Genomic DNA, 12795 nt, shown 5'->3' with positions numbered 1-12795 from the left:
AGGATCAGAATCATCATTAAATGTATAGAAGCCTGTGGAGTTAATTTATATCAAAAATCAGAGAAAATGAACTGTCAGGATTATTTTTTCACATTTCCAAGTCTTTTGAGGTGATTTACTGTTCAGCACTCTATTAAAGATGGGACTTCCAAAGGGGTTTTTAAAGGCCACAGAGGCAGCTGGCTGATGGACTGCATTCAGGCAGGTGATGACAGAGATGAGTGCTAAGGAGGGCTTTGAAAGCTGAGAAGGCAGGAGCTCTTTGGATTTTTGTCAAGGGAATTCCCTCAAAGGTGAGGTGTAGTATGGGAGATAGTATAAAACTGGTCATTGCCTTAAGACTTCTCCAGGGAGACTCTCCCCAGAAAAATCTGTTTTGGTGGTATCAGTGACTTAGTGAGTTCAGACCTGCCTGTTGTCACTAAAACTTCAGCTCACTCTCTTCTTTTCTGTCTGTTTTCAGCAGAGTTGCTGGCAAACCTTGTAAATTCTGAGCAGCAGATCCCCCAATCTGTGTTCCTGCAATTATTTAGCTCATTGGTTAACAGCTCCACTGGAGTCAGAGGAACTTCCTTGTGCTTTTATTTAGTGATACTCATCAGCTGCACTAATGAACACTGATTTCTTTGCATTGTCATTAAAAATGAAGGACAAATTGATTTTTTTTTTCCCACTGCGTTGTTTGGTCTTTTTTGTTTGTTTGGGTTTTTTCATCTTGTTTTCACCCACCAAAAGCTTCGTTGTGGTTCACATTTCATGCTGTTACAACCTGTCATCAGAAGATTGGCCAAATCAATCTTGCATACTGTTACTGTGTTTTCATCCCAGGGGAAAAAAAAAATTGGATATTTCCAATCAATCTTTGAAAATGAGTAGGTTTTAGACACATACAATACCCCTAGAAACTTTCTACCTATTCAACTCCTCTCTTTGATCCATTTCCAAATTAATTCCTTTTATGCATTTTTAGTGCCTGCTCATTTCTGCCCCCTTCTGCCCTCATGGGAACTTTTCCCTCCAAGTTTTTTGCAGATGCACCAAAGTAAATGTTATGCTATTTTAATTGATGACTATTGCCATCATTTTGCCCTGGGTTAAGGTCTGTCCAGGAGCTGATAATCTCTGATGGCATCCTCCTCATTCACAACAGTTCTGCATCCCCTTCTCTCTGATTGGGAGAAAAAAAGTCCTGCGTTATCTCTAAAAATATAAAAATCCTCTGTTATTTCTAGCTGCAGAAATGGCAGCACTACCAGAAAGAAGCTTGACAGGAAAGCTATATTCATGTCCTAGGGTTTGGGTGTTTTTTTGAAATGAAAGCTAGTTGAAAGGGAATTTCCTTTGAAGGAAACAAAAATCAACTTTGAAAAAACTCAAGTCTTGTATTTTGGGGATTTTGCAATATAAAATAAAAAATTCAGCCAGCAACCACTAAAAGGAAAGTTCTGTTTTTGTTCAAAGATACAAAATATTGCTCTCAAGGCACATTAGGTATTTTCTGTGATGCTATTTTTATTTATTCAAGGGTCCTATTAAACCATAAAAAAAGAGAGGCATTTTCAGGGGAAACTATTTATCCACCTCTAAACACAAGTTGATTACAAACATTTTTTTCTCAAATGTTCAGTTTTAAATCATCTTTCAGAACCCATGACAGGCTGAGAAAAGGTGCCCTCTGAGCCCTTTTAACTATATATAAACTTCTGGATATGATAATGGAGTTATTTTGGTGAGGGAGACTGTGTCAGATTCAAATATGAGTATGGGAAACAAATAGGAACAACTGGGAGTGTTGCTCTGTGCCCAAAGCTGTGATGTCTCTGCCTTTAGTGAGTCTTGGGGGATGAATCCTGTGTCTGGAGTGCTGGCATAGGGAAGTAAAGGCTGTTCAGGAGGGGTAAGCAGAGATGGAGAGGTGGAAAAATTGTCCTGTATGGGAGGGAAAAGCTGCAGCTGAGGGATTATAAGGTTGGAAGCTTCTGGGTGAGGATTAGGGGGATGGAAAACAAGGCAAGGATGTTGTTTGAGTGTTGTATAGGACTGATGAATTATTCCATAGGCAACCAGGAGAAATTGCTTGTCCTTCTGGGAAGTGTCCACTCCCCAGACATTAACTGGGAATACTGCGCTGCTGTGACAATCAAGCCTGAGAAATTCCTGGAGGGTGTTGAAGATAATACTTTGCCACAAGGATTCAGTGAGCCAGCTAGGAAAGATGCCCTCCCAGACTGGATACTTGTGAATAGAGGACATGTGGGATATGTGATGGTAGGAAGCTGCCTTGGCTACAGCAACCACAAAATGGTTGAGTTTAAAATATTCAGTCTAATGAGAACAAAAAGGTCAGCACAGTTGTTGCTCTAGGTTTCAAGAGAGCAAACTCAAAGCCACTCAGGGAGCTACACAGCACTGGTCCCTGGGAATCTGCTTTTGAGGGCTCCATGAGTGCTTGGTTGAACAGGGAATTCCTTGTGGAGCTTGAGAAGAAGAAATTGTCCATCTCTAGAAACAAGGCCAGGCCTCAAAGGAAGTTTACAAAGCTGTGGTTCACATATTCAGGGAGAAAACGTAAAAGGCCAAAACTCATCTAGAGTTGAAACTGGCCAGTGTTGTGCTACACAACTATGAAACTTTTTAAAATATGTTAATAACAAGAGGAGGAGTGAAGAAAATATTGGACCAATACTTGTTGGAGATGGTCACCTGAAGGAGAAATAGAGGCCTTCAATGATTTTTTTGCCTCAGTCTTTAAGATTAATAATCTTGGACTGCCTGGTCCTGAGGCAGAGGACTGCAGCTGTGGGAACAGTTTGTGGCTTTCCATTTGTGGCCACTGAAATTTTAAGGGACCATCAGTATGCACTGGGTGTCCAGAAGTCCATGGGGCCCTGTGAATTGATCCCAGAGTACTGAAGGAATTAGCAGGACCCCTTTCAGTGCACTACCAAAGGACTTGGTACTCACTGACTGGGAGCTACTCAGGATTATTACAATTTGCAAGAGGGAAGAGCCAGGAAAAGACATCCCTATTATTCTAAACTCAGGACCTGGAATAATTATGGACAAGGGCATACCAGCTGCAGCTGAAAGGCATTTGGAGGACAATGCATTCCTCAGGCACAGACAATAGGGTTTCACAAAGGGAAAGTCCTGGCTAACTAATTATATCTCCTTCTACTGTAAGGTTCTCTGCCTAGTGGATGAGGGGAAGGCATTAGATGTAACTTTTTTCCCCTGGATTTTAGTAAAGATTTTAATATTATCCCTCAGAGCATCCTTCTGGACAGGTGGTTTAACTGTGAGATGAGGAGGTACCTGGAGCTCTGGATGAAGATCCAGTTGTTTTCTTTTTTCTTGGATTAACAATTCTGCACTGAGTTTTTTCTGGAAGTGGCTTGTGAAGGACAGGAACTTTTTGGAACTGCAACCCATATGGATTCAGGTGCTTACAGTTATATGGGAATATGTCTTCAGAGAAGACACTTAATTACAGGTTTAAACTTATGTGTACAGCAAATTCTTCTTTTTTTTCTTTCTTCCTTTTAGTGTAATTTTGGAAGGGACATGCTAATGTACAGTTTTATTTCCTCAGATGTATGAAATCACAGAAGAAAAGGGAATACTCAAAACGCTAAATGAAATATGGTGCAAATTGACTGAACCTCTGCAACCCCAGGTGCCACAACAAGAAAATACCAAGATGAAAACCTTGTCCTACCCATTTTCCAGAGAGAAAATATATTTGTGAGTACTTTAAAATGTGATGGACAAAAAAGAAAGCTGGAATGTATCATTTTGGTGTTATTTCTTTTACCCATATTTCAGTCAAAATTCAGAAATTCATCAAGCATGTCTGGAAATCCTGAGGAAATATCCAAAGCTGTCAGATTTTCAGGGGACTAATAGAAATCTAAGTTGCAGAGGCTTTCTGACAGTGTTCTACTTACTGCTGCTGGATAAGGCACTGGAAGCAGTGCATCAAATAAAATATCCATGTGTTCAGCTTGAAATGTAGAAGTCCTCCCACCAAATTCCTGATTATTTGGTTAAGGATAATACTGCCTGTTTTGAAAAAAGCAAGAGCTAGCAGAAATACAGCAGTACTTTCCATCTTGATAGATTTATTGTAGCAATTAAAACTCAGCTAATAATATGCAAATAAGGAATTCTTGACACCTGCCCTTTCACTCAGAATAATATTTCTGGGCCCAGTTTGATGTTAAACACTCTTTTTTTCCTCCTGGGTGTCTCCTTGTATTTATGTCTGATAAATAAAATCCAGTAATAAATACAGTGACCCACCATATCATTGATTGCCCTCTGACAATTTTAATTAATTCTGAATACAAGTCAAATTGATGGAGGAGAATAAACTGGGAAGCTAATTTCACATATGATGATTTCGAGTTTTAAGGGAAGGCATAATTCCAGTGGAATGGTTATTTGAACTCAAGTGAAATGCTGACTGTTTAGTGGCCAGGAAGAGAGTAATGAACATCTGCATCAGGCTGCTTGAAACCTAATAACATAACCTCAGCATGTTATAGAGCTGAGGGGATGTTATAACTAAAATATTAAAAGTCATCTTCTGTAAACAATAGAGAGGTTCTTCTTGCCCAAAAGGCATTTTGTATTAGGTAATAATTTTGCATTTTTACGCCCACCATCAGTGCAACCCTGGTAGAACTCTGAATGACTGGGTCTTAAACAGCACATTTTATTATGCTGTACTTGGTCATCTACATGTCCTTTAAACATCTGTTTTTCTGTTTAGCTGTGGTTTCTAAGTGAATTCTAAATTAGAATCTTATATCTTGTCTTACTTGTTGCTTCCATGTCTTAAAACACGGCTGATTTCCTTTTTCCTCAATGTTTTAGGTATAACATCAAAGACAAAGACACCTTTTTTGACAATGCAACCCGCAGCCGAATAGTGAGTTAATAAGAGTAACATATCGTTGTCTTCTTGTGCTGAATGGGATTTGCTAGTGGGGTTTAGAATGGGATTTGTAGGGAGTGTTTCAGTTTCAACTTTACTAATTCCATCAATTTATGCATTTGTATGTTCCTACAGAACACTAATTCCTGGCGTGTATGTAAGGAACTCCTTTCTGGAGCTCCTGGTGGTTCAGGAGTGGGAAACGCTCTGTAGGGAAACTACTGACTCCTCTCCATTGTTCAAAGCTGTTTTCAGCCCTGTTCCTAAGCTTTAACTAGGTTTCCTTCCATATAGTCCTTATATTTCTAATATTTCTATAAGGATGTGACACAGCAGGATTTAGCCTACAAATGTTAGGGCAGATAATCCTCTAATAAAATCTGCTAAATGATTTAAACATCTGAACAAACCAGCAGTGCAGAAGCCACCTATTTTAAAGCTTTGTTTTATTGCTAATTCCACGATGAAATTCATGCTAAAAGAGGATTTGTGTGTTATCCCACTGTTCTTCTTTGCAGGTGAGGGAAATTTTGAAACGCACATCTACAAAGGCCAGAAACAGCATGGGTAAGGTGGAGAGAAGAGAATTAGAGGTTTTCTTTTGAAAGGAATTGTTTAGGTACTTCACAGAATATTGATTTTTCCAGCAGGACACAAAATATGCTGGCACATTTTCACAAAAAAAAAAAAAACAAAATTAGAGATTGAAATAAATGTTTTTTCTGAGGCATAAAATCAGAATTTCTGGTCCATGGTTTGGATCATAATAGGAGCTGGCTTTTCATTTCTACAGGTGCAGCATCTGGCATGTAACTCACATTTCATGAATTGTTATAAAATTGGATTTGATTACTGTATGATCTGCTTTGTAAAATTCAGATGTCAACTGCAATATGCTGTATTATTTCTTGCAGGAGCATATTTTTCTTACCATTTCAATTGAATAATGCACCTTTCCAGGTTATTTTTATTGCTTCAGCTTTAAAAATTACCTCCCTGAGCTGCCTAGTGAAATATATGACTTAAATATGACTATTTTGAAGATACTTTTGGGATAATGCTGAAATCTTTGGAGCTTGAGGTTCAGAATTTATTTAATTTTCTTGAGGTTCAGAATTTACACAGGTGTACTTATTCTCTTTTCTCTACTCTTTTGTCTCACCCTTTGTGTGATCATAGCACACTTCTCCCTAGTGGAAAAGAAGTGATGCTGCTCCCTGCCATATTTTCTGGAAATCTTTTGTAAGCTTGACCACCTATGGACAGATCACATTGTCCAAGGGTAACATTCCTGGCAAATAATGAGCTGCAGCAGGATTCTGTACAGTCCTGGTGTGATTTTGTGCAGGGAAGCTGCAATAAAACATGTGTTTGGTACAGGAAAATAGATTAATTTTGTTTTCCCTGAAGAGGAAATATATATATATGAAGAGGAGATATATATATATTTTTTTTGAAATTACTTGAAAAGCATAACAAAATGAAAGCCACAAAAAATGCTTTCTCTTTTTCAACCAAAAGCACTTGCCTTTTCCCAGTACAAACTTTTAAATTTATGACTGCCTCACTGATTCTTTAAAAAAAATGGAACTATGGTTTTAAAAATATCAGGCATTCTCAGTTTCTAGAACATCATTTCGTAGGTGTCTGCTTTTTGAGCTGTTTCCTCTGTGTTATTCTCTGTTTTGATCTGCTCAAAAGTCTCCACTGGGGCAATGGAGGGGAATGCTGCCTTATTTTTCTGGATTGCTGGGAACCCTTCTGGAGACTTTGGGATTTGTTGGGGAGAAAACTTGAGAGAAGCTCAAGGACAGAGTAGGAAGGGAAAGAGCACTCTGCCAATGCAGATATTTCCCTCTTAGGGTTTTCTTTAATTTAATAGCTTGTTCTGGTTTATAGTGGAATAAAAGCCATCATTAGAGATCAAAGGACTAGTCATCATTTTTCAGGATTTTTTTTCAGCTCTAAGGTGAAAATACAGCCTGATGCACTTCAAGCTCAGGTCGGCTCAAGAACTCACTTGACATGAAGTAACTATTTTAGCATTCCCATCCTTTCCATCTTTCTGGTCCGTAGCCAGAACATGATTGTGCATCGTGTTTGACATAAATTTAGTTATCCCTTTGGTCTTCTGAGATCCTCCCCCAAAAGACCTCTGTTTCATATGTCACTAAGGCTTTCCCATCTCATTTTAAAGCCACTCATCAGGAAATGTTTAAGGATTCTTTTAAACATCATTTTGTTATTTTTTTTTTTTATATAAGAGTTCATTGTTTACTTTGCACAAGAGGCAGGACAGTGCTGTTGGAAGTGCTTAGAGAAGTCTTTGGTTTTCGTAAACATGCTTTATAATATCATAAAATGAAAATAACAACACTTCAAACACACTTGCTTATGGATTCTTTTACATCTTTGTAAGGCTGAATCTGATTCCACTCCTATGATATTATACAAGGAAACCTTATTTACTTCTAGCTTAACTCTGAACCACTGCAAACTTCCAAACATTGAATGCTTTCAGGAGCAGGCTTGACATTATCCAAGCATAATTTCCTGATTCTGTTAATGCATGTAGTTTTACATGTCTTTGTATCAAGGGAGAGCTTTATTGCTACTGCCTGTCTAGCATCTCTGATCAGAAGGTTTTCACCAAATACTTCAGAACAATGTGTAATTTGACTATTAAATGTTTTTCATTGCTAAAGACATGATAGCTGGTTACTTTTTTCCTGGGCATTGAAAGCAAAGAGTCCTGGAATCAATTTTTATATACATATTATGTTACTAATTATCATAAATTACCCATCTTTGGTTGCCTTTTTTATGGAACAATGGTTTTTGCCTGCAGAGACTGAGGATGGAATTGCTGTAAGAGTTGCAGGTCTTGAGAGCCAGTAGGGATCTTATGTCTGTCTATAGGTGCTGCAGTCACTGCTGGGGATTCCCTTGCTAAACTCCCTGGAAGTGCCCAAGGCCAGGCTGGATGGGGCTCTGAGCAAACTGGGATAGTGGAAGGTGTCCCTGCCCATGGCACGGGGGACAGGAACTGGCTGATCTTTAAGGTCCCTTCCAACCCAAACCATTCTATGATTTCACAACCACAAACCTCAGTGGAAGTTTTTGGGGGGGTTGTTTTTAATTGTTGGCCAGTAGGACTTCATGGTTCTCACCATGGTAAAGAATCAACAAGGACTGCCAGATGCTTTGCTCCTCAGGCACGTGGCTCTTTGCTGTCAGGGTGAACAAGTGGTCAAAAGAGTCTTTGTACTGTGCTGTTCACTGAAGAAAGAGCACTTTATGGAAAAGAGTTTCTCTGAAAAATGTTTTCCACAGTCAGGGGCTCCTATGTTGTTCTATTCTTTGAACATTGTCAGTTATACAGCGCTCTCCCCTTTGGAATGTCATGAAATGAAAGCTGTAATAATGTTTTCTCTTCAATTATGCCTGTTAACCACCCAAATTTTTCTTTTTCTTTAGGCATTGGCACATTAATAGCAAACAATGTTTATGATGCAGCCTACCCACTTCACGATGTACGTATGTCCTATTAAAAATCCAGTTCTCTGCTGCTGTCACTCAGGAGACACCAATCCATAGACACTAATATTTGCTGTCTGTGACAATGAAAATCTTTTCTAAGTGTGATTCTAATATGAAAACTCTTCTATGAGTACATTTCAAGTTGTGACCTAAAAGTAAAATCAACAATGTAGGAACAGCTGACCAAACTTTGATTTAGTTTTATCCGCTTTTACGTCAGTTATTAAATTATTTTCTTTCTCCAGGGTGAATATGAAGGCCAAGATGATGTTATGAATGAAAGAAAGGTAAAATACATTGCAAAATTTATTTCATATTATATTTAATGTAATAAATGATGTTTTAAATCTCATTGTAAAGCATTAGCCATTGTACAAACAACTAGATGTTTTTACAAATGCATACATTTTTTGAATTACATATTTCCCTCTATTTCTGCATATAAAAATGTTTTTGCAGTATTTTTAGAAAGTCTTCTTATGAAGTATGTCAGTAAATTTAATTTGATATTCACATCTTGAAATGCTTCCAGTTTCCCTCTGCATATGTAGACAAGATTGTCAACCTGTCAGGAAGCAAAAAATTGTTAAATAAGTAATATAATAATTTTCTTTTTGTAACCAAATTCTACTAGAGAGCAGTGGTTACTAAAATAAAACATAGTTGTACTTCTCATTTGATTGTGCATTCAATTAAACTGCATGCAATTTCTGAAAATCTGGTTCCAATTATTTTGTAAATAGAGTTTCTAGCTATCAAAAGACATACAAAAATAGATCAATCCTCAACAGAAACAGTGTGAATTCAAACTGTGTTTTTTATATATATATATGCTTAATTTTAGAAATGGGAAAGGAACATTTAATTTCTGTAATCTATTAAGATCATTTCCATATTGTTCTCTAATGTTTGCTCATTTTATTTTCCTTGATATGCTAACAATAGGATGGGAAATGCAGAGGGGAAAATAGCAGGGAGAGAAAGGGGATGAGGGAAGACCGAAGAAAAAGGGAATGTTTGGATACCTCCAATATTTACGTACTATGAAGACTGAATTAATGCAAACTGGGGTCATAAAAATAAATCTGATTTCTCCAATGCTAAATTAGTAAAGTTTGATATCATAATCTTTGTAGTTTTTGGTAAATAATGTTGCCATTCAGCCACTAGATGTCTTCATGTGCCACACACAATTTAAATTAGAGTATGAACCTTGGTAAGCAAAACAAAGTTAAAAAACAAACTATAAAAGAAGCTTTTTTATTTGTGTCTGTTACTTTGAACTTTTTGTTCATGAAGGAATTGTCTGCTCTAGACTTTCAGAATTTTCTCTGAGAGGCCGCTCCACAGATCAGTGACTTGCAAAAATTTTAGAGAAAAAGACCAAATGAACATTAGTCCATGAAGGAAGATTGGGTACTGTGGAAAGGGGGGGCAGAGGACCTAGAAGGACCAGTGTCTGGAAAAATATTCCCCCTACTAGTTGTATTTTTTGCTGCCCTCTTTTTATTCTGCCTATTAGGCTCAGTTATGAAGTGTTAAGTATTAAAAACATAAAAGCTTCTTTCCAGAAATACTTCATTGATTATTCACATATGTCCCTGCTGCCTAGGCCTTGAATCTTCTGTAGTATTCCTATGCATAATATCATCTGTTTTCTATCTGAATCTAATAGTCTCAGTGTTTAATTTCCTGAAGAACCCTGATCAGGTTTAAAAGAAAGGAGGGCATTTTTGAGATTTTTTTTCCCTTCTGCCCTCTTTTTGTTTGGCCCATTTTAACTTACCTGTATCTTCCAATTCAATTTTCTCTTGTATAAGCCCCAAAAATGAGTACTATTTTAGAACAAAAATGAGTACTATTGGCATAAATACCCTTACCAGTTAAGTAATTAAGGTTTACATACCAGTTTTTAACATAAAAAGTTAATCCTTATCAACCTTCTTCATGATTACCTTGGAGAAAATGCACAGGGACACCACACCTTTGTCCCATCCAATGAGAATTAGAAATCTTCAGTCAATGAAACCCTCAGATTGAGAGGGTTTCAGTCTTTCCTAAAAGTAAAGGAATGTCCCTGTTTCAGTGTGATTTCTGCTCAAAAAAAAAAAAAAAATTAAGGAAGGTATTGAACAGCAGAATGGTAATAACTCACCATGAGTATAAACACTGGTTTAGTCTTTTTTAAGCTTCTGGCCCACTGGCAACTTCATTGCTGTCCCTGTATTTGCATTAAAAAAATCCATGAGGTCTTTGTAACCTACCTGGGAAATCCACTGTTGTCACATACTACAGCAGCATCCCTATGATTAGAAGCAGATTAGAAAATTCTCATAAATTTACATGAAGTACCTGTTCCTAAATGGAACACTATTATAGACAGAGCTTTCTTTTTGCTCCTCAAATCCCATTCTGTAGTTGTGTTCAAAGCAGCCTTTGGGTAGTGTACTAGTTTGAAAACAAACTAGTGGGAGACACCAAGTCAGAATAACAATTTAATAGGAAAATAAAATAAGGGAAAAAAAAACTAAAACAAAGATAAAGGTAGAAAACACTGGGTTAAACTGACAGAGTTTACAACTCTGACTCCCTGTTAGTCAGGGTGGTGGTAACAGTCTGGTAGAATGGTGGCTGCAGCCCTCTGAAGCAGTGATCCTGTAGAAAGGGTGTGCTCTGCCTCAGAAGATCCAGTGGTGGCTGTGTAGCTCCTGTCCTCTGGAAATCCAGTGGAAAGGTTGCATCTGGTGTTCAGAATCTCAGATTATATCCACGATGGAATGCTTGGTTCCTCCCTCTGGGTGGAGCATCTCACAATGGGGTAATGAGTCATGAGGCCAAGTGTTGATTAGGCTCATTAACAGAAGATGGTCCGGAGGGAGTTATCTCTGAGTCATGCTGCAGGACAATGATGGGCCATTAACAGCAAGATAGTCTGGGGGGAGGAGGCAAGGAAACACTGCCCCACCTGATTTCCACTGCTCATGAGGATGGTAATAGAATACACCTCAACCCAGTACAGGTAGTTTTAAGAATGTAGTAGTTTTAACTTTCTTTTGTATATTTGAGTGAATGCATTTCTTAATATGATTATTCATGGAAGTTAATAGCAGTTTGCAGGTAATGCTGTGGGGGGTAATGGCAAGGGGTGATTTTGAACAGACAACAAGTATTCATATAAAAGTATCAATATGGCAGCCAGGACAATCCTCTTCAGTGATGTTGTGTCACATAAATCATGGGAATGAAAGAGGGAGTAAGGAAGACTATCCCAAATTCTTTGCCTGTTGCAGTTGAGTATATAGTGGTCAATCTACCACAGGTCCTGCAAGGTTTCCTTTTATCCCTGACCCTGTTCCAGCTGGATTCCTCCCACTGCAAGAACCTTCTGTAGGATCTTGGCTTTCCTTTGATCTCTCTGTAGGCTGTGGGTTAATTTGCATATCCAGCAGCAGACGTGGCCTTGTGTGATGTGCCCAGTGTGGGGACAAAACTGGTTTTAATATGGGCTCCACTGGGTATAGCAGCCCCAGGAGTAGAGCAAATATTTTTAACTCTTAGAAGATGTTTGTGAAAACAGAAGGATAACTTGTTTCAAGATAATTTTCAGTTTTGTTTTTTTTTGTTTTTCTTTATTTAGTTGCTGTATCAAGAATGGGCAAGATATGGAGTATTTTACAAGTTTCAGCCTATTGATCTCATAAGGTAATGTGGACTTGTATAAAACACCAAGGGACCTGGTTCTGAGGTGATGTAGATTAATTCACTTCCACTTCAGCAAATGAAATCTTGGATTGATCAGAACATTAAAAATAATGCCCTCACCACTTTTCTGTGGCTCTGATGATAATTTACTATAACAAAAATACACTCAGCAATTATTAGGTCTGCTTTTGTATAGTGCTTACTCCTGGAAGAATGTCATACTTCAGTTTTTGGGGGTTTTAGGTATTGATTTGTTCAAAGGAGAGGAATTGCCATTTTCATTGGTGAATTTTTATTGGAGGGTATGGTCATAAAATCTGGTGAATAATCAGAAGCTGGTGTTCACATCATGAATCAGTGTGAAAGTATTTGACAGTTTTGAAATTGGTTTGATTTTTTTACTCCTGGTTTTACAAGTTTTATTCATCTGAACACATCCATATGTGTTCCCAGTGGGGTTTTTTTTTGTATATTTATGAATTTTTTCCTTATAAACATAGAAGAAGCTGGCTTTAAAATAAGACAAAAAAAAAACCCCAGCCATGATTTTTAAGGATTTCCCACAATATCTAAAAGAAAGCCAAAACAAACCAATTTTTGTTGTCTTGTATTTT

General features: G+C 37.7%; 1 protein-coding gene across 1 annotated transcript in view; it reads left to right on the top strand.

Annotated features, from left to right (window-relative positions):
• Window positions 1-12795, top strand: part of ANO2 (anoctamin 2) — a 146537-nt gene that overhangs the window by 32400 nt on the left and 101342 nt on the right. Inside the window, exons 5-10 of the mRNA XM_069003969.1 lie at window positions 3593-3744; window positions 4879-4933; window positions 5458-5506; window positions 8417-8472; window positions 8725-8766; window positions 12117-12181. Coding sequence (XP_068860070.1) covers window positions 3593-3744; window positions 4879-4933; window positions 5458-5506; window positions 8417-8472; window positions 8725-8766; window positions 12117-12181 — 419 coding nt within the window. The remainder of the gene's footprint in view (window positions 1-3592; window positions 3745-4878; window positions 4934-5457; window positions 5507-8416; window positions 8473-8724; window positions 8767-12116; window positions 12182-12795) is intronic.

Source organism: Aphelocoma coerulescens, chromosome 1A (genome assembly GCF_041296385.1).
Source record: "Aphelocoma coerulescens isolate FSJ_1873_10779 chromosome 1A, UR_Acoe_1.0, whole genome shotgun sequence".
NCBI lineage: Eukaryota > Metazoa > Chordata > Aves > Passeriformes > Corvidae > Aphelocoma > Aphelocoma coerulescens.
The sequence above is the reverse complement of the archived record's forward strand: the minus strand, read 5'-3'. Positions and strand labels throughout refer to the sequence as shown.